Here is a 23,575-nt window from a genome sequence, read left to right on the forward strand (position 1 = left end):
AAAAGACGCTTTCATTCAGACTTCCACTGACTCCAGTGAACTGGTAACAGAGGACCACTCCGAGCCTGTTAAAATAAAAGCTTGTAGGATTCCTGAAGGGATTTTAAGCAGGTTACTTAAAATGTCAGGATAACCAGGAGTGAACACACTGAAGGGAGAAAAATGCCACCCTCGAACCTGTGATGTTCAAAAGAACAGCGAAAGACACAATCCTAAAATAAGACACCATTGAAGTCGGCTGAGAAAAAGAAGTGGAGTAAACGTCACACTTCGAGAAGCCATCTATTCAGTCCTAATGGAGGATGGTTGTAGCTTAAGGGTCTAAAAATAGCAGACATGTTACGCCTTTACATGTTTGGCTGCAGTCCAGTTAGCTTCATAGAGCTAAACAATAGCTCTTAGGCAGCTGGAGTTTACTCTGCGTACAAGTGGCCTGCATGGACTGCAGTAATCACCAGTTCTGCTCTCCCAAAGATAACAGCGTTCTCTTAATCCTGGCCAAAATGCAAGAAAGATGTTCTGTGCTTACTCATCGCAGAGCAGAGGATAATGTCTTTTAAAGGTAAAGACACAGAGAGGGACATTGAGACTCTCTCTGATGCCAGTGTGTGTCCATGACAAGCCAAAACAAGGCTTAATAAATGGTTTGGTAAAGAGGTAAAGGAGAATTCAAGGCCGCCTCTTGTGTCGCCGTGCCTTCATCTCAAAGCAAGGACAAATACTCGAGCTCAGAAGCACATTATTTAAACTTAACCTCCATTTGAAGGGATATTGAAAAAACTGTATAAACTCATATCTTAACTTAAAAACACTTTTGTTTCAGAAGAGAATATCTGGCAACCTGATGTTGAGTCAAGAGTCAAGTCTTAAATGTGGTTAGCCTTTGGTGGAGAAGAAGCAGGTTTGTTTGTCTTAAAGTAGCAATTTATGATTAACAGATCAGTTATAAAAGATGGGAATTCATTTTCATTATTTAACCCACTCCCTAAAATACTGTCTGTATGTAAGAAGGAACCTTCTCCACCACAAAGGTGTTAAAACCTAACATGAAGCTTACTGGCATAAACAGAATTTTCTGAAGATTAACACCAACATTTCATTGTAGTAATGCACGCACACACACACACACATACACACACACACATAAAACTGGAAAAATAGAGTCACAAGGGTTGACTTTATCTGAAACAATAACAAGCTGTTGGATCCCCCACAGATGTGTTTTCAGACATAAGAGAAGGCAATCAGCTGGACCCACATCCATCACCTCCGTTCTGTCCATGTGGAATAAAAAGTTAGAGGTGTGTGTCACTTCTTATCTGATGAGTGTTCTTTTTTTTTGTTATTTCAGCCTGACAGAGGAAGGATGGGAAAATGATGTGCCAAAATAAAAACAGACTAAAATACCCATCAGATATCACAGATTCTCTAATTCTTACATGCGTCATATCCAGCACACTATTTCTGTCGCGAGCTGGAAAAACACTTTGAACACAGATCAAAAAGGTTAAAACAAACCTGTCTACTGATCATTTTAAGTGTCACTGCACACGCTTTTAACGTCTTTGAGTCACACTGACCTGCTTCTTTTTCAAGTGAGTGTAGATGACATATGAGCAGGGGTTCAAACCACTGCTCTCGTTATGAGAGAGTAAAGAAGAAGAAGAAGAAGAAGAAGAAGAAGAAGAAGGAGGAGGAACTGCAAGCTGAAATTGAGCACAACAACGGTTTCTATTTTAGCACAAAACTATAACAAGGTAAAAGACCCAGGCTGTCTGCGGGTTAGGGTTATCTCAGCCCATAGCAGAGACATACGACTTTTACAAGGGGCATGGACTTCCTGCATGTGAGTGCAGCACATGGAAAGAACAATTAAGTTGATGACATGATAGCATGAGGCCATGATAGATGAGAGCCACTAACTTGGAGCCCCATAAAACTGGAAACATACAGTACGCTTGTGGACAAACCATTTCTGTTTTTGCGTACGCAAGTACGCATTCAGACACGCACACACAGAGTCCAGGTCTGGGTGGTGCCCCAGTCATGAAAGGACATAATGAAAAGCTGCTGCCTCCTCTGGCCCCATTTATTCTCTTGCCAACTCTAATGGAGGGTGAGATGTCACAGCAAAGTCCCTCCAAAGTGAGGGCACACACACTCACACACATGCAGTTATTATACTTATTATACTTTTACGAGCAAAGAATGGAGTTATTGAATGAGGTGTGTGCGGCTCTGCTTTACTAGGTGGCGATGTGCCCCCTTTCAGGTTGTTAGAATTTGGCATCTTCCATTTAACTTGTTACGTTACAGACAATGATGTTAGCTGGTGGCTAGTTGGTAGCATGTTGAGCTGTCATCTTCTTCAGAGCCCACTTTACATTATCTAATTGTGTTAATCTGACTCTATTTATTACAATTACCAACATGTTTACATACATTTTCAAAGTCAGGTTTTAGTTTTTTTTGTACGTAATTTTAATGTATTCAATGTTTTGGTTTCATTGTGGTTAGTAAACGGGTCGTCACAACTAACTAAGTGATGTTTAGAGCCAGATTTCCTTGTCCACTCTTGGACAAGGGACTGTGTTTCCAATAATAAAAACTTAAGAACATCTTTAGGTCACTGGCACTTAAGTGTACACTAGGGCTGAACGATTTTGAAGAAATATCTGTGGCTATTTTGACAGGAATTGTGACTGTGATATGATTCACGTTATCAGAGGGAATGGTCATTTTTACATCATCATTATTCTCCTTTTCACTGGAAAAACATAGTTAAAAAAATTACTGTGTGATATTTGTGCACATCTCTGTGGAATAGAGGAATAAGCAATACATAAAGGTAGCCCTATAAAAGGTGTGGGGGAAAATTATGTTACAGCAGAGCATTTTCACACAAGGCTGTGATCACTGTCATCAAAACTAATCATTTAAGTGAATTAGCAATCCGAATAAGAAAACATCGGGTGCATCCCCTGCAGGAGTGTGTGATCCAGTTTTACTCTGCATTATCTAGAGGAAAATCTCGTGTGAATCAAGGGGCCAAATGCAGGATTACACACAGACTCTATGTCACTAACTGAAGAGTCAACAAGACAGGTTGAATGCTTAAATAATCTGAAACCCATGCACTTAAAAAAACACACTTTTGCTGGGGAAATAATTTACATGTATTGAGTGAATAACTTTACTAAAGTGGCATCATTTGGTGTGTGTATTTGTGTGTAGGTGCTCACACCTGCTGCATCTCTGCTTTCACTAACCCTGAGGATATATCCAGGTGATATCAAATTCCTGGCTGGTTCATCATATCTTCTCATAAACAAACTGGCTAGTGTTTATGAAAAACACACAGTTCCCCCTTAAAACTGCAGCAAGAGGCAGTACATTTTACAAGAAGCCTGTCCGAGGAAGAAAATGTTATGTTACGAGTATAGATTCATACCACATTGATCCGTACGAGTGACTTTTACAGGCATAACTACTTCTTGTGGGAATCAATTGACCTTTAAAGTGTTAGTTCTGTTTTCAAGGGAGCAAATCAATGCCGCAATCTGGTTTCTTCATGAATCCAGATGATTCAAATGCAATTAGGCCTGTGAGTCTCCAGAATAGGAACTAATTAAAACTATTTTATTATGTTACAATGAGTGATGGCTTTCGACAATATTTCTGGAGAGCTGATCAATCCTGCGCAGTCTCCTCACCTTTGAGGAGGGAGGGGAGGGGAGGGGGAGGCCAGCAGGGGTCAGGTTGGAAACATGAGGGATTTCAGGGAGAATTCAGACGATGAGGACAGGAAAAAGAGTGAAGTCAGAAGTCCTCCTGTGACCGGATCTGATTTTCCATTACTGTCTCCTTTAATCACAGTGAGCGACGGGAAATAATGAAAGGGCGGCGGAGGGCCAATGAATAGATGAAGGGATTTGGGCAGACAGGTATGGAGTCATAGCATGATGTGGCCGTGTGTGAAATGCAATGAAGTCGTGAATGAGCCTCAGGGTGTTTCCCCCCATTATTTTAACATGCAGTACATTGTTATTTACAATGTACTGCATGTTAAAATAATGTATTTAAAAAAAAAAAAAAAATTGAACATTATACATGAACACCAGACTTTGCGTTTTAAATTTGAAATATGAACAGTATACAACATATTTAAAATAAAACGTTTTGAGCTTTTTCTCAGTGTCTTTTCTACAAAAAGGAAACCGTAATTTAACGTCGCGTAATTACGGTAGCGCTATTATGCGAACGTGTTGTCAACGATACGCTCGGTGTTAACAGGTGCATAATAATATTTAGTGTATATCATGACTTTGACATGAATTTAAGAACCTGGCAACATTTTTGGCCAATATATTTGCATTATTGTACACTTTAAATAACAGTTACATTAGTATGTAAGTAAGTAGTATGTTTTGGAGCATTTCAATTTATTTTAAAATGTTAGTAAAACCGTAAAGTGACCCACTCGCCTGGATTTGTACATCTAAATTTGCTCTTTAGCAATTGTGTTCGATAAAAGCAAATCTCAAATTAACAGACGGAGTATATTTCCATTGGGAATAATGATGAATAGAGTTAGTGTGGGCTACATATGGTTTTGGATGTAGAGTTTAATGACATAGGGATGATTCATAGAGCAGATTTACATGTCTGAGAGAAGAGAAGTGAGATAGACGAAAATAAGCTTACATAATATAGAAGTATAAAAAATATAGAAGTCAAATTTTATCCCCCAAATATTTATCTTAAGAATGAATGAAAAATGTCACGTTATAGGTTCCAGTTGTATATAAATTAAGTGAAATAATTATTCATTCCATATTTAGCAGGTTTAGCAGTTAAATGCGATATTAATGTGATATTAAAAAAAAAGAAAAAACAAATCCCAAAAGGTCTACACTTAAAATGTGCACATTAGCACTGAGTTTGATGATCCTACAGCCTTAAGCAGCTGTTTATTTTTACAGAACTGAAATAAAATAAAATGAAATCACATACACTGTCAAACACTTGTTGTCTTGCATTCTAGACAAACATAACTGTGGACATACGGACAGCTGCAAGTGAACCGGGGAGCATAAAGATATGTGATTAATCTGATTCATTTGCACTTGGACAGGTGCTGCATATGTATTGTCCGGGTATGAGGTAAAAACTGCCAAGGTCTCTGTCAGCATCTTCTAATTCTATGTTTCCGTGTGGCACAAAATGGCAGATACAAAATGCAAAATCTCTTCCTTCCTTAATTCAAAGCCTTTATTTTCCTTTTAATGATGTGCAGTAGTTCTCCATGAAGTTGGCTCTCACCCTCAGTGAGTGTCTGTACATAATTTAGAAACAGGAAATAAACCTCATCCAGAAAAATTTTAACTAAACTGTAACTTGCTTCGTTTTGGGTCCTGGAAATAGGTCCTTTAGGCATTTCATAAGCTAATTTCCACACATGAATCAGGTGCAATTAGACTATTAGGGGATTGGAGGATGTGAGAGTTCAGACCTGAAGTCATATAGCTCTGCTCCGCTCATCCGTGGCACCGTTAGGATTAATTTACACTACAAGATTAGTTTGTACCACGGTTCCTACAACAGAAAACAGACAAAGTGGTTCATAAAGTTACCTTGTACAGTGAGCTGGGCCTGGGCTTCGATGGTGGCATTAGAGTTGTCAGCTATGCAGGTGTAGACGCCAGCATTCTTCTCTGTGATATTGGAGATCTGGAGACTGCCTCCTCCCATGACCTCCACATGACCCTCGCTGGATTCAACAAGAAAGAACAAAAGGTGGAAATTAGTTGGAGCTCATTGAACATGTCTTTTCTTAAGGTTTCTTTCAGTAAACATCATTAGTGATCTTTATTTGAGGCTTTGCAACTTGTAACGTTATCCACATGACATTCAGGAGCAGTCCTCCAGCTGCCGACACAGTAGAGGCATCTGGGCAGAGTTGAACTCAAGCCTCGATGTCCTATTTTGTGTGTGTGTGTGTGTTTAACCAGCCTTGTAAATTATGTACAAAGTCATGACTATAAAGCACACACTCTCCTGCTTTTTCAGGCCTGCAGCCTCTAGAGAGCCATGTTCCCCTACTGACCCGAGGTTGACTCCACATCTTTGACTTCCTGCTTTTGCCCTGTCACATTTTCACCAACCCTCCTTATGAATTAAATATACTAAAAGCCCAGTCCAATGGCTAAAAAAGGACAAAATATGCAATTCATCTCAAAAATCATGATTTCAAAACACTCCAGTTATATAACCAGAGTGAGGTCAGGTTAAAAACATGGCATGAAGGGATGCTTCTTGAGGTGAAATGTTTTGAAAGTAATCAATTCATTTATAGGTCACATGCATATATATGGACTGATGTAATAATGTTTTATTCAGTATGTACAGGCTCAGGTCACACATTAGGGGTGTGGGGGCATGTACAGAGTTATTACAGCAGTTCACAAATGTTTTCATTTTCTTTCATCAGCTCTTAATTAACGGTGGTGATGTGCATCCAAACTAAACAATACAGTGATCTGCAGTAACATCACGGAGAAGCTGATTAGACTTAAGTGTGAAATCCAAAGCACAGTTGCCATTCATTTAAATTTGGCAAAACCATTTTCAGTGTTTTCTAAACACTCAAAGCAACTGTTGGTTGTTGTGCTCAAACTTCCAATTCAATGTTTTTCTATTCAAATGTTTACCAACATGAGTCTGTGTCTTAGCATATGAATTAACACTACATTACTGAACGAAAGGAGACTAAAAGTGTAAATATTATATCAGAATATATGTACACCTATTCCACAGCATACAGTATCTAATTGTAATGCCTCTCCATGAAGCAGCAACCCTCCTCCATTTCAAACAACACCAACTTTGATTTTATCAATTGGCCCAGAAGGGGAGCAGTGTGTGGCCAAGCTCTGGCTTGATTCAACAGCCAATAGAGCATGGCAGTGTAAGGAGGCTAAGAGACAGGAAAAAAACATAAATCAATAGCTTAAGGAGAGAACTGTGCATTCACAAAGAGAGAAACACAGATGCAGGCAGAATGCGGGACGCAGCGGGTCAGCTGGAGGAGATAAAAATCCAAAGAGATTCACAGCAAGCAAGATGCAACTGAGGGGAGCGATATCAGCGCATAATGGTTTTTGCACAGAGGAGTGAGGCTACATGCCAAGCTAAATAGTGCTCAGAGTAAAAATACCCAACACGCTGCAGGTTGATTTAGTTTTAAACAAACTGCTGATGAACTGGAGTTTCCATTCAAGCTGTTTTTTTTTCTGTCTCCCTGACAAGGGTTGGGTTTTGGCAGCAAGGGTCTGTGTGACAGATGGGACCATCTGTCTGTCTGTCTGTCTGTCTGTGCTGGAGTGGCGCTTTAGAGTGGCACTGTTGTCTTGCTGTACATTGATTACTTCCAGTGCACATGGTGGAGGCTCTGCATGTCGAATCCCCGCTGACCAGCATCGTCTGAGTGAGTCTTCCCTGCAGTTTGTCTCACCGGGACGACTATTCAGTTTCTTTGCCTTACAGCCACATGCACTATGAGCAAGGCATCGACAGCTTCCTCTTTGACTTATACAGCACATACTCAAACCAACAGGAATCCTCTCATTGTGTTTGCGGCGAGTCAATCTTAGCTCAAACGGCAGCAGTTAAAGCTCGGTGGAACAAGGATTGTGCAACTGTTTATGGGCCATGAGGGAAGGACTCAAAGTAAATTAGTTTGATGACACTTTGCAAGTGTTGTGAGGGAGCACTCGCTATTTCTGTTCTTCTGAATTAGAAGAAGGGACCTGAGCTGTAGGCCCTCTGTGGGAGATGCTGCTAATTAAAAGTGCAATTCAATACACACCTGCAAAGAGATGCTAAGTTAGATGTGCACATTCTTACAGTACTGTGCAAAAGTCTCAGGCCACCATTAGATTTTGTTAGTATCATGATTTCTCAATCATTTTATTGGAACACATCCATAAAATACAGGAAATATGAATGCAGTCTTAAAATAACACATTTTTGTGTTGACGTATTTTCTATTAGGGCTCGGTGGGGCTGAATGATTAATTGTTTGTGTTATGAAATTGTGATCTGAGACCATGAAAAGGCTTTTGACTGTTCCGTGGTCTACGCCAATTTAAATATTGTACTACACACATGCTGGGATCAATTTGTCTTTAAGTTCTCAAGCTTGCATTAGATCGTAAATGTGAATATTTTGATGGCATCTCATGTGTTAGTACTTCATCGTGTTCCAAATCTATAACTCAGCAACACTGAACTGAGGCTTGACTTACAAAAATAATATATCTGTCATAAAACTCCCAATTAGAATGTTTTTTCCACAAATCTTTCAGCCCAAGGGCTGAGCAATATTATTCAATAACAACATAACATATAATCACAATATAATTTGAGTTGATATCAATATATGAATTATTCCAACATACAGCATTTGAATTTGATTCACAAAACTCGTTTGATGATCTCTATTAAGACGTTTAAAACCACAATCAACTTTTTGTTTCTTCAATCTTAATCTTTAATTTCCTGTCTTTCTTACTTTCTAATCTTTAACTAATATCCAAACATGTATCCAAAACAGTCATATTTTGACATTTTATCATGTGTTTAAAAACGTCCTCCTTCCTCTGTCCTCTCTGTCCCTGAACTACCTTGACGTTATATACAATTTGTCCCCCGCTCTTCCACTCAGATGTGAAGGCGGCAGCGACCTAGGAGATGATGGAGGGAGAGGAGACAGAGAACGTTTGATATGTGTGAGCAGTGACTCAGCCTTCTGTGACACAGCCTCGTGGCAAGGTCGGTGCACCCGACCTAGAGGAAGCTGCAGATCACTGAGGAACTGCAGGTATGTTTTTGTTATGATGGGGGCAGTGCAATGCGCCGTCACGGAGAAATCGGCAGCGCCGTGACAGTGGTTGGGCATGGGTCGTGCTTTCTGCAGCTCGAGGGAGAAGCAGGTGGAATCACAACTGTCACAACAAAAAGAGGGGATTTATAATTAATGGACAGACTAGCAGTTTTGAAACTTTCCTCATGTTTTTCTTCCTTCCTCTCCATATATCTATCAACCTGTCCATCATCTCAACACATCTCTCCCTGTTCCATAATGCACCATGAATGCTTGCTACTTTGCAGAATCCTACATCCCATGCATGCGAGTCCCAGTGCGAGTGAGGTATCACTTTCATCAGTTTGCTCGAATCTTTCCTCCAAAACACAATCAAACAAATATATTGTTCTTCGTCTATTTTTGTTCAAACATGAGTTATGACATATGCAGAAGCAAAATGTGAGACACAAAGAGGAGATGAGGGAACCAGGACTTGCTCAGGAAATAAATAAATCAATATATAAACAAATACAAATTAATGTGAGAAACAATCTGGTGCCAGCGGCACAGGCTGGGACTTCTTAAGTGACTCAGCCATGAAAACGTTTCTGTTTCCCTCTGGCTCTTAATGAAAAGCTGCAACGCCCTGGAGACAAAACAACTCTTGCATACCTGACTTCATTTGCTTTTCCTACCTCTGCCAGGGTCCCACAAAACAAACGATTAGCGTATATTCCAATGAAGCCTGCAGAACATAACTCGCATAATATACTTTAAAAGAAGGCTCTCATGGAGCCTCCAGGGCACAAGAACACAGCTTGCCCCATGCTGTGTCATGACTACAAAACAACATTACTACCATGGACTATAAAACCTTTAAATAAGACTTATACGGCCATAATGTCAGGTGAAGAGCCGCAGTTAACTGCTGCAGGTGAGTTGTTTGTGGCTTTGAGGGACAACGAGCAGGTCCACGCTGTATTATCAGTTCTATTTCAACTAAACGTGCGGCACAGCCTCATCTTTTAGAGTTAAAATACAAGTACAAGCACAATTTCTTTTTGGCTGTTCTGGAGTTTTAGAACAAACTCGGCATCTGACATTGGATTAAGCGATTGACTAACAGCCAGTCCCTTGTGACAATGAAAAATTTAATAATAGAATAGAATAGAACAGAACTTTATTGTCCAGGATAAAAGCTTTGTTGTCTAGAATAGAACTTTATTGTCCATCAAGAACATTTGCCTTCGGCTCACCAACATAAGATCATAAAATGAGACATACAAAAAGTAATAAAAGCAACAACAAATAAGACAGGGGATAGTCATAAAAACAAGAGATAAAAATATGAGACAATTGTAAAAGACAGGAGAAAGAGAAACATTTATAACAAACCAATATAACTGATTTAACTACATTCAAACTGCTTCAGTGGATTAAAAGCCTAGTCAAGAATTCTTATTGCACTGATTTGTTATATACATACTACTGTATGTATATAACAAATCAGTGCAATAATAAAAACTCTGTAGTGTCTCCCAAAGCTCAAAGGCTCAAAATGACTCAACTATGAAAAGTTGAGTCAAAGTCCAGCTAAAAGGAGCAGGTCACAATGATTCGTGTTTGTATTGTCAAATGTTGTAAAAGGTACCAAAATAACTGGAGCACCGATCGCAGCCCACTCCTACAGGGTGGAGCCAGACACCCTGCAATCCATTGAGAAAAAGCACAAAATGGCGGTGCTTTTCCGTTCAGCCTTCTCTCAAACGAAACTCGTCTTCATCTTGTGACAAAAACAGCCTCATGCCACGAAGAAGGAACACACAAGGCTGCATGTCGTCCATTGTTAGTCTTTGTTTACCGAGTGGCACTTTGACACCGTGTCACGCGACTATAACGTCACATTTTTTTTGCACTGCTGTCGCAGCTTTTACCATCTGGACCACACACAACGCAGTGGAAAGTCAGATCAGGGTTTACTGTTCCAAACCACACCGTGGCGAGCTGAATTGCACCGTACTGGTTGGTTGGAAATGAGGCTTATATGAATAAAAACATGCTTTGAACATTGAGAGTGAGACTCTGCGTGTTTGTGATGTGCTGCAGACTGTGGGACATCCTTAAAAGGAGACTTCCCATGTTCCGCTGCCAGAAAGAAAAAGAAAAAAAAAAGTTGCTCGTCTAGTTGTCTCAGCAACACATGCCAGCAAAACCACGGCATTACCTTAACCCACGGCTGCTACTGCTGCTGCTATCTATCATTTAACCAGCGTTGGAGAAATTTGAGTTCCCAAGCAGAACTCTAACCAAATGAGCCTCCAGTGTATCCAAAAGAATGTGGTGAGCTGGATACTCACCGTACATGCTAACATCTCGAAATGAGGGAAACATGTGGAGCCGAAATGTTTCTATTCATGTTTTTTTAAACTTGCAGTGAAGTTGTACTGGGCAGCCTTAGATTACGAGGCAACAATAAAACGGCAACATTAACACCTCTTGGAAAGTTTCGGCAAAAGCGGAACATTATAAGTTGTGTGAAGTCAGGCGTCGCAGAGCTGCAGCACTGCGGTGCAATAAATAGCGTCGGCGGTGGGGCAAATTTTAACCTTAAGATGACAAGAAACCATGATTATTTAATGCTTCCTTCTTTAGAAAGGAGCTTTAAAGGATCCATTTTGCTCTTTGGTCTGAGATACTGAGACCATTTGTCAGCTGAATCAATGCTTTCCAATTAAAAACACACTAAGAACTCCATCATTTGCTGCTGCAGGATGAGTAGTCAGGACAGGGCAGACATTAGCCATTAACCTCATTAATAGTTAGGAGGAAAGTGGAAATCAAAGGCTTTTAACATCACATCTGTCTTGTATCTCCGACAAGCTGAAGACTTACATGATGGCAACTAACTCTTTAATGTGGAAAGAACAGTTTGAGAAGAGAAACTGTTCAATAAACAATTGAATGATATTCCTTGAGCCATTAATAACGTGCATTTCAGCGAATGACAAACTCAGCAGCAGCAGGAGAATCTTTTAATTCAGTTTAATTCTTTTAAACACGTCCATGAATGAAAACTGGCGGTTTGATTTCAACCCTCACCTCTCTTACTGATTCAGTAATATACTGTAGCGTGGTATGGAGAACGGGAGAAAAGGCATCTTTAATTTCCTTCACGTCGCCTTGTGCTTATACGTGCCTACGCATTTATACTTGTGTGTGTGTGTGTGTGTAAGAGAGTGAATTTATTTTCATCTGCTGCACAGGAAGGGGATAAAACGATGATGTATGTGTGTGAGGCACGTGTAAACCGCTGCCTGCTAAAAGTCCAATTGCAAACAAATTTCCCACACCATCCTTCTCCCTTCACACACACAAGTAAATGCAATATACACAATCATATTTAAATTAGGGCGAGAAGACATGTAAGAGAGGAGATGTGCAGCCTGGAAGGGGGTTGATTTACATGCCGTGTCAATTCCCTGTTGCTGGCCCACATGCATAATTCATCCTTTTTATTGACTGCAGGGTGAATTCTATTAGGTGATGGAATGATACTCCCAAGAACAAAAGATGACTGTCCTTTTCATGAGTGTCATCAGGACCAGTATGTGTCGGAAATTCAAAGGCCAGTTTGTGTGTGCTTCACACCTGGGGATACTGTCAGTATTTTCAACATGTTGACTGAGCCACTTTAAGTGTTGATATTCTGTTATGATGTCGCAGAGTTTAATCAGAATAAATGCTGAGCCTGTGTCCTTGGCCATAGGTAAATCAATTTGAGGCAAGGATGAAGACACTGGTGAATGCATTAAAGGCATGTTATAGTAGAATAATGCCCCGTGGTACAGATCCAGCAATATTCTTCATTCATGGAGCTGTGTGGAAATACAGCAGCCGAACAATTCCAAACAAATCACGTGGAAAATACACATTTTAGAAGTACAACTCTAGATTATTAATACATGTTTTCTTGGTTGACGTGCCATAAGAAATGATGGAAAATGACATTTATTTCCATCTACTACTGTGGATTACGCTGAAAAGGTGCTGAGTCTCCAGTCAAAAGGAAAGTGCAACCTTTAGAAATTAGAGGTAAATAAAGGACTAACAGGCAAAACTGTGAAAATGTATTTAGAAAACCTAATGGAGGTTTGGCATTTATGCAAGTTCCATTGATTTAATGACGATCAACGGTCTCTTCATCACTCCAGACATCGGATTTTTCTTTTTCATTTGGCATTTCTGTTTCACATTGCTGCATTTCCATTGATGCCTGCACTTCTCCACTTTGGCCAAGAGTAAAAGCTTTTTGACGATCATTATTCCAGCCTGGACGACCCGGGGAGCCCCTCAGAAGTCAGTCTTTTTATACTGTATGTTCTATTTTACAACACGTGTGATCGCTATCATCAACCCACAATGGGACAAACTGCAAAAATGGCAAAGCAATACAAGGAATTGTGTGTTATTTTATGACAGACTTTTGAAGATTAGACGAATAGATCTGCATTTGTTTTATTCATACAGTTGGATTTATGTGAAATAAATGTTGCTGGAGGTGTCAGGGGGAAAAGTGAAATAACTGTTTTTTCTTTAAAGTAAAAAAGGAGGTATTGTATTCAAAAAAATCCCAGATGTGACACAGTGACCATCGCAAAACATAACAATGTTGTGTGGTATGATACCAACAAAGTCATCTTCTAAGAGAGGAGAGAAACGAATGTCTTAACTACAGATTTAAACAACCACAGTCTTTTTACTTTCTCCCCATCTGTCATCACTGACATTTCTATAGCAGCCTTTACTGTAATATAGACAGGTGATACAAAAAGAGACATGGATGTCTGTCATATAGAGGTTATGAATGGCATACTAATGAGAATCTCCAAAGACTTAAGACAGTAAATTTTTTTGAAGACCTTCGAAGGACTCCACTGTGACTTTGAAGGAGGTCAATCCATCATCTGCACGTGAGACCACGATATACAGTATCTGCACAAGTCTACATGGTGTCAGTACCAAGTGTAGACAAACACGTCAACTTGATGTTTGATGCAGTGTATGTATGAACCTTGGTCTTCTATCCCTATTGATCTAATTCTTCCTCTGCCTCAACCAAAGAGAGGAAACAAATGTAGGCTTTTTTTCTGATGAGGTCAATGTTAAGTTTCTTAATATGTGTGTGTGTGTAATGTGTCCACACAAGCCCACCCCTGATTGTAGTATGAAGAGAAGCAAATCTGTTTCAGACTAAACCGAGGGCAACGGACACCAGAGCATGGATGTTCAAGAGAGGGATGAGACCATACCAAGAAATTGGCCTGGTCTTTTGTTGCCACACATAGTTTCATGTAGGGCTGCAACTAATTATTACCATTATCTTCATCATCGATGAATCTGTCAAAGCTGAGATTGGCGCCAGCGCCCCCCTCGACCCTCATGTGGAGGATGAAGCGGTAGAAGATGAGTGAGAGTGAGAGTGATTAATCTGTCCATTATTTTCTCTATGAATCGAGTACTTGTTTGGTCCATATAATGTCAGAAAATGTTCATCGGTGTTCACCAAACCTGGCAATGATGTTTTCAAATGTCTTGTTTTGTCCACAAACCAAAATGATTCAGTCGTAATGCTTTCTTTGTCATATGGAACAAAGAAACCAGACATGATTCACAGTTAAGAAGCTGTAAATCAGAGAGCTTGTTTTAATGATCCAAAATGGATTATCAAAGTAGTTTACGCTACGATCGAGTTAGTAACCGATTAATAATCAATGAATTGAATAATCGCTGCAGCCCTAGTTTCTTGCTGTGCTCATTTTGAATCACAACCACCATATCTGTCATTTATGATGAAACTGGTTGATTCTGTTATTGTGAGCACAGGTTAGAACCACGGTGAGGCATCAGAAACAGAAGCATAAAGTGATCCTTCCAACACTATTGGCGAGTGACCGTGCCTTCAGTTTCTAGCTCTGACGAATCTTCATAAATTTTCATCTCATGCCTGCAGCATTGGTGTTGCCACTTTGAAGGGCCTGTTTGTGCTGTGCAACAAAGACCAATTAGATACTCTCTTCAGATTCCTTTTTCTTTCTTCCTTACACTGTGCAGCGCGCCAATTTTTAATTGGCAGCAGCCATACAACTCTATAACGCTTATGTAAATGCCCAAGAGGGACAAGGGGACTCTCAAGGAGAAAAGAGAAAGTTCCACTGCTGTTCCTTTTTTAACTGTCAATGTCATACTGAAATCAAAAGAACAGTTTAATAATGTATTCACCACACAATCGTCTGCTCTGAAGGCAGGAACATGGTGGTCCACTTTACATCACAGCACTCTCCGTGGTTGTTTAAAGGGTGCTCGCTAATTACCAAAGGAGAAACCCTGAGGTTGGAGGCGAGTAGTATGCACACTGGATAGTGTTTTGTAATTAATACAAGCTAGATTCATTTGTACCTTCTTACTCAGCTCCCAACAGAGGTCAGAGGTCCTCGTGTACAATTACATAGTTGCAGAAGACATTTAACTTCAGACGTTGTACTGTGCTACGTTGGAGAGTCTAAAGATATTAGAGCGCATACCAAATTGGTGCCTTGGACTTACAAATAAGATGACCTAGCATTTAATTTCACTAATGCTGGAAATCCCATTCTGGGATAGATTTAGATGAATGAGCCCCATTTCAGCTCTTTTGTGGAGGCCCCACACGCTGCAAAGTTATTATACTGCAGGACCGGTACACAGGGGTTAGGTAAACAGAGTGCTTCCTTAATTGGTGAGAATCAAACTCCCCATGTCCAATGCAATTCTCTCCAAGGGATTTGAGCTGCTGTGCCTGAGCTAATGAGAGCCAGAGGAGTGAGAGCACAGGCACTGTGACACTCTCTCTTGGCTCTTAATTTGTGAACTTAGCTGGCAAACCTGCAGCCTTGTCTCCCAAATGAAGTGGCTCTATTGGCACATGCACATCTCCCCCAGCGAGCTCTTGGTAGTAGTGGCAGAATAGCATTAACACCTTGGCGAGCAGGGGCCAGGGCTAAGAGGTTAGCTTTGGCGGCCAGAGGCAGTGGGAAGAGAGGAGCAGACATTACAGCCTGTGTTGTTTTTGAGAAGCTAAGAATGTGTCACAGCCAGGAACAGCGAACGTAGCAGGGTACAACTACTGAGTAATTACTGGCAACTTTAGATGGTGAAAATGATTTAGGGTTGGTTTTTAAAAAGGTTATAGCACAGAGCCTTCAGATGCTTTAACTATGTATGATTAATCCATCTTTAAGGTGCCATAAATTGTGTTTCCACAGAGTGAAACGGTTTGGTTCACTACATACTTTTTTGTGTTTCCATTAGGAAAAGCACCAAAATAACCACTAATAAGGAACGTGAGCTGGGATTAGACGGTCGTGAGACAGGTTAGTTTTACCCTACTGATGATGTGTTGTTGCAATAGTAATCATAACTGGTCCATTTTTCAGTACCCTTCCCTTGGGGGTACCAGAGTAATGTTACAGTACAGTATGGCTGGAGCTTGACCCATGGTCATCGGCTGACTGGGCAAAAGAAAAGCGTCACTCCCTTCAACACCCGCAGTCTATTCTCATACAAAGCTTAATGTCTTAGTGAGACAAACAGCCACAAATAAAAAATAAAAAAACAAGCTGCCTCATTGTGTTGTTGTCTGTTGTGTTGTTGTTGGCGCACGAGTACGACGTCACTCTACGTAACTCGCTGACGTGGCCATCGGTGGAAATGGAAGCCTGACCGAGGGCCTTATCATTCCAAACCACACTGTACTATGATGGAAACACGGCTATAGTGACATCTAATAGATGAGCCTGCAGACTGCAACAGACACCTTCACTCAGCCCTTTCCTAACAGAGTCAGCGAACTATGGAATGGAATGGCAAGCTTTCTGGTGAACATACCATTCTTTGTTTGTGTTGAAACATGGCAGCCAAGATGAGTGCCTCCGTAAAGAAAGACCCTTTACTTAAGTACATATATGTAAGGCTTATTGCAAGGCTACAATAACCAAATTATTTCTATTTTCAAGTAATTATACACGTAAGAAAAAATTAAAATTGAAAGTATATTCAATTTCTGCCAATAAACTCTCCTACATGTTACACTCTGGAGTTCATGCTCATACCTTTCTTGCAGCAGCTTGTCTCCCAACATCCAACGGACTTGTGGCACAGGGAAACCAGTGACCACGCAAGGCAGCAGGACGCTGGTGCCCACCACCTTGGTCACAGAAACCGGCTGCACCAGGAACTCCAGCTTCCTGTCCTCTCCAGTTTCTAAGATGGGAGCAAAGAAAAACAGTCCGGATGAGTCTTGAATTGAAGGTGACTAAATGATGAGTCCACCGGCTAACCTCCAGGTGTCATCTGTCTTAAAAACTTCAAAGAAGAACTTCCGACACCCAGACCAAGTATGGCTGGATTAATAATGTCCATGTTGATGCCCTCTACAACTGAAATGTCAGCTCATCAGGAGTTCAAAGTCATCTCACATACTGTAATTCCAGCTGCAACTTAATATCCAAGCAATATTCTGCAATCCTACAAGGAATGTATGACCCGAGCACATATGCTGTGCTTTAGCAAAGAAAATGCAAAGCATCATCTTTTTACACTCCAGCGAGTGTAGCTTAGGCCATTAGTCTATAAATCAGGATTTCATATGAAAAACACGTGCAAGCTTGTTCTCATTCCTAAACCATCAAAAAGGGCAAAATAAATCCAGTTTTAAGCATATTTGTGATGAAGAAGCTATCAATGCATTTCTAAATGTATGACATCTGTTAGTGTTCATCTCAACTTTCCATTTTCTCACACAGGTTCATGAGTTTTCCATCTGTGTCCACGCAGCCATTTGTCACTCAACACATCTTTGGAGAAGACAAAGAGTGACCAACACCTTTACTGGGGTCTTAATATTAAAACTATATACGTATTATTTTCAGTCAACTGCACAAGACACTACGTGATACTAAGTACACGTCAATAAAAGATGTGAAAATGTTTGACAAACGGTTAACAACTGAGCACAAGCAGATACATGTTTTAATTATTATGTAAAAATCGACTACTGAAACACATGTGAAATGACTCCACTATATATATTCATACATTATGAATAAGAAATCCAGCAATAACAATCCACTGGTGCAAATCTTTGATGAACAACATTTCACTTGTCTTAAATAACATTTCCCTCAAATTACCTGGCACTATTTGGAGTTGGGCCTCATCGCTAGACTTGGATGACCCCACATTTTCCACCAGACAGCGGTAGAGGCCAGCGTCAGCCTCCGAGGCATTCCTGATCACCAAGGCTCCACTTGGCAGCTGAGTCAACCTGCTGCTGAGCTCCAGCGACTGTCGATCTTTCTCCCACCGAGTAAAGGGCACAAGGTCCGAGTTGACCTCACACGCCATTACTTGACTGTCCCCTGGACGCACAGTGCTCGGTGCAGGCTGGCTGGCGAACCTGGGCATCCCTGAGAGACAAGAGACAAGAGAAGGTGTCACATTTCTCACAAAGAGACTTTATTACACATGTAAAAAGATGCTGATCTTTACAGACGACAATAGAGAGAGTCTAAATCCACAAAAGAGCTTTGTCAAATGAATCGATTATAAATTGTTTAGTGAACTAATTGACAACTATTTAGATAATCAATTAATCGGTTCAAAGCTTTTAAAACCAATTTTTCCAATTGTTTAAGCTTCTTAAATGTGAGTATTTTCTTTAATTTTTTTGCTCTGGATAACAACAAAATCATTAAAAGTTCATCATTTTGTTTTGTGGACAAAACAAAACAATTTGAGAACATCATCATTTCCAGGTTTGACGAACACCGATCAACATCTTTTAAGGTTTCCTGACATTTTATTTTAACGATGAATCGCTTAATCGAGAAAATAATCGACAGCTTAATCGATTATGAAAATAATCGTTAGTTTTTTAATGCTTTAGCTGAGCAGCAATGAAGTGTGTTGGGCTCAAAGTCAGAACTGTTTAGTGGTTTATGTGCAGAAAATAAAGTCCGTCTTTTGACTGGAGCTCCGACTTTGTCGTCCCACTCTCTGAACTGAAACACAGCTGTATATTCCTCATGATTGCCAGCTGCAGAGACTGGACGTGCTGCCACTGTAACACACCACACTCGTATACTTGTTGGATATTTGAAATGTCCTTGACATAAACATTGTTTTTTTTCTAATAATGTGAGTTGTTTGTATATATATATACACACACACACATATATATATATATATATATACAAATATATACATATATACATACATATATATACATACATATATACACATATATACACATATATACACATATACATATATATATATATATATACACATATATATGTGTAGTACTGATGACTCAGTGGTCATACTCCTTCACTCCAGTCACAGAAAATGAAAGAGGCAACATTCACCCTGCCACAGGTCAGGGTATCGTCAAAATGATTTGAAGGCAAAGACCTTCCTTTACTTCAATGTTTTTTCCACTGCATTTCAAGTGAAGGTTATTAATAAATATAAACTATAAACTGCAGTTTAGTTGAAATCATCCTCACTTTAATTTGAGTGACTAAAACATGTGCACATCGCTTTAGTTTACACTTGACCGTCAACCAAACTGATGAAACAGATTTGTTAATTCTTAAAATATAATCTCAACTTGTTTCTTAGTGATTCCACTGCTTATTTATTTACAATTATTAAGTAGTCAGGTAGAGAGAGGGAGGGATGGATAGATGGATAGATGGATAGATGGATAGATGGATAGATGGATAGATCCTACAGTTACATCTATAAAACTAATTAGGATTGAGGTACATTTATTTTAATAACATGTACATTGTACTTCTACATTGTAGTTCTCGACTCAGAGTACACTCTCAGGAGTGGAAGAAGCAAAACACACACCATTCTGAGCAGGAGATACACGGCACAAAAAAATGAAGTTTGAATTCTGCACCCACTTTTAACAGCAACAGTGCATTTTCTGCATTTGAAGCCACTGATCTGAATCCAGCAGTAGCTGGTCTAAAACAATTGTACAGTATGGCTTCAATCAAAAAAGGATTAACAGCAAATGGTATTCTTGGATTTAAACGAGGAATAGGGATGTTGTTTTTAAAAGTATGATGGCTACTCCATCAAATATCATGCTGTTATTTACATTGAGGGCCTCTTGAATGTCTGAATGACTGTGGTCATTTCCTTGGTAACATGTGAGTGAATGTGTGTGTGTGACAGAGGGAGGGAGGCAGGGAGGGAGGGAGGGAGGGAGAGAATAAAGGCTATGAACGGACAGAAATATGTGTGACTAAGTTGAAAGAAAGAGGTTGGCTTTGTGGCTGTGCCTTTATCTATTTATTACTGTGGATTTGCCATCTGAAACTGTGCTCTTCTTCCACGGGAAGCAACGCTGAAGGCTTGTTGAGTGATTATTTGGCATCTCTGCCCCTCTCTTACCTGCAGACAGCTCTTCAAATCCCCTGCCAAGAACGGCTCCAGGGTAAAATCACACTTGGCTCTCGCTGACAGTTTTTTTTTCTTACTATATATCAGTACAATGGCAAAGTTAATATGGGCGTGATATTAGGCCCGATTCACACTGCATGCATCACGGCTGTGTTGCGGGTGCGTTTTCATTTTGGTGCCCATGTTAACGAATGAGAGTGTTCAAACTGCACGAGTGAGATGTGCACCTACTACTATTTTTTCACAGTTTCCAGCAGAAATGCCCCTTTTACATTAAGCATGTATGAAAAAACATAAATATTATGTTAAAACTAAGGTCAGTAGATGTGTGTGGAGGAAATGAAGGCTACAACTACATGAAAACTATATTAACCCTGACAACACAGAGCATTTCGGCTGCTTTTTTCCCCTTTACTATGTTTAAACATACAGTGTATACACAGGGCCTAAGAATGTGCACTATACAGTGTCTTATATCCTTTTTTCAGCACAACAATGTGAGGCAAAAAAATGGCATTTTCACCAACTATGTAAACACACCTGACCAAAAAGTACTCGAAATGTTTAAAACTGGATAGAATTTGTGAAATTATGAAATATGTCCCAGTTCAAAGTTCACTTGGCTCGTTTTCATGAACAAAAACAAAGGAAAAACGCTCCATTTTGTGACTTGTGCACAATTATTGCTACATTATATCACAACTAAAATGTCTGCTTTCCTCTCCTGAGGAACTTATCGATGTTGCTTGGCAAAATCAAATGAACAGTTTAGGTGTTTTATAAATTACTTTGCATGCACAAAACAGCGTTACGTAAGAAGACACTAAGGAATTCAATGCATCCACAGATCACAATAAACACAAATAATCTCCGATATTAGGGAGGGATGCTCAATACCACTTTTCCTCCATATCAGTGTAATCCAGTTCATTTTACATCTCACAACCTAGTGAGCTGTTAACAGCACATATACAGCCATAACTATCCATTTCAAAAACAATGCTCCAGGTGTGTAACACATATTATGCACAACAACCCGCATGCTTACAGTCTGCACTTAGAGACAGACCGGCAACTTGGTGTTAAGGCTTGAGATGTGACATTTGTCCCTTTGAGGACACAAGAGGAAACCCATGAACTTCTTTCCACACCCTTGCTCAGCATCGACTCATCGACTGAACAGAATGAAGCGCTGTAATGACAATCACCACTCGTTTTAGCACAGGGCAACAAGGCCAAATAATTCTAGTCGAGCAATAAGGTCTCAGTGGTCGTGACAATGGAGAGTTTTATACAAATGGAAAGTATTTTTCTTTCTTCCTTTCAAACAGCATAATATGACCTGACTGAAGTCATTGTGCCTTAAAATAGCATTTTCCTAGAGCAGTTAACCCAGACGTGCTACCACATTCCTGCTCTGTGAAGAATGGTTAGCTGAATTCACCAAACCTTACATCATCTGCTTATCTTTGCCAGCAGGGCTTTTAACCATATGAATGCTAATGAGTGAATGTGTCCATCAATGGATGGAGATTAGCTGGAGAGAATTGCACTACAGAGCTACAAACAGGCGGAACGGCTGTCTTTCAAACCAGGAACCACACACACAGAAACACACTCCGATCACTCAGTCGGGTTCCTACTATTTTTTAATTAAAATCAGGTATAGAATAACAATGAGGAGCTTAACAAAATATGCAGAAGGCTTTAAGGATCTCCCTCTAGATTTGGCTGAATAAGTAGCCAACTGTCGAATGACTGCCTTTCACCTTGGATCGAAAAACAACTGTGTCAGTTAAAGTAATCAAGGGGATAAAAATGTACGTGGTTTACGACGCGGAGCTGCCCAGAAAGCCATACCTCCATATTTGTCGATGGTTTGACAGTGTGCTGCGTTTGAACGGGTCACATGAAATATCTGATTTTCCGCAGCGAACGTTTGGAAAGGAACATCGTGTCGAAATTAGTCACGGCTCATATTTTCCGAAAGAGCGCAACAACACAGAAACAATTTATCCCAGAGGATACAAGATCTAACTTGTGAGTATGTCGTCAGCATGAGGCATTTATTAGATTTATTATATTTTTAGATATAATTCTTTACTTGTAGAATTGCTTTCTGGAGACTTGAGCTCAAAAAAATACATAAATAAATAAATAAAGTCTTTCCAACTCGTTGCACAAGAATTTTAATTTGACTGTCATTTTGGCAGGCAGCAGATAACCATCATGCCTGTGGTGGGAACATGTATTAACTGTGCATGTTGCAACTTACTTACCTCTGACTATGGGCTGGATCAGTGGATGCACACAAGTCACAACAACATGTCCAATAATTCTAAATGAAGTGAAGAATACTTCAGAGAGAAAAAGAGAAGCAAACATGTGCTGTGTTTGCACAGTTCATAAACGTTACATCAATTTAAACTAAACCTTTGTTAAATTGATATTGAAGAAAATTATTTTGCACTATATTGTTATTGAATTACGGCCCAGCCATAGTTTCCTTGTAGTAACTGAAGCGTCAAATGACTTTGGCTGTTTTCCAAATGTGCCTGATCCCCCTCCTTGAGATACTGTCTAATTTACGATTTATCACGGCTTATTAATAATAATCAATGTTGAAATGTCAATCATAGAGCATGTGAGATCACATCAGGATCCTTCCAGCGCATAAACCAGAGAGTCTGACAGCAGAGGAATGAGCGAAAAGCCCTTTATGTGCACTGAAATATTCATCTGAGCTACCAGTAAATTGTGTGGACCGTGTTATGTAGGGTGTTTTTGTTTGTTTGCTGTTGGTTTGGTTTGGTTTGAACGTGCATATTCTTCTGTCACACACCCACTAACTTTTGATATCGGTACAGAATCAAAGAAGAATCTGACATTTTGTAATTATGACTAGCTCCCCCATGAGGGCAGGAAGAAATACATAACAAAAGAAAAGGCAAATGCATTTTTCATACTGATAACACAATCACTGGAGCAGAATGTAACAAAGCCACAAGTGAGACTTTCCCTTCTTTCACACTATCACTTCCACTATTTCTCACTCTACTCCTTATCGGAATTCAACAGATTCATGCCATTTCTCTTGGGATTGGAAAACGTCATTCTGGGAAATGTGAAAAATCAATACCCCAAACCAAAGTACACAAGTCAGATGGAAGGAAAGTGGGTGCAGTGGGGGAA

At 39.9% G+C, this 23,575-nt stretch overlaps 1 protein-coding gene across 10 annotated transcripts in view; it reads right to left on the reverse strand.

Moving 5' to 3' along the window:
* The window catches only part of neo1a (neogenin 1a), a 153,196-nt gene that overhangs the window by 48,312 nt on the left and 81,309 nt on the right, over positions 1 to 23,575 (reverse strand). For all 10 annotated transcript variants that reach the window (XM_044030614.1, XM_044030615.1, XM_044030608.1 and 7 more), the window contains exons 3-5: positions 18,094 to 18,369; positions 17,014 to 17,164; positions 5,634 to 5,770 (exon numbers count right to left, since the gene is read on the reverse strand). In XM_044030614.1, coding sequence (XP_043886549.1) covers positions 5,634 to 5,770; positions 17,014 to 17,164; positions 18,094 to 18,369 — 564 coding nt within the window. The remainder of the gene's footprint in view (positions 1 to 5,633; positions 5,771 to 17,013; positions 17,165 to 18,093; positions 18,370 to 23,575) is intronic.

This window comes from Solea senegalensis, linkage group LG7 (genome assembly GCF_019176455.1).
Source record: "Solea senegalensis isolate Sse05_10M linkage group LG7, IFAPA_SoseM_1, whole genome shotgun sequence".
Taxonomy (NCBI): domain Eukaryota; kingdom Metazoa; phylum Chordata; class Actinopteri; order Pleuronectiformes; family Soleidae; genus Solea; species Solea senegalensis.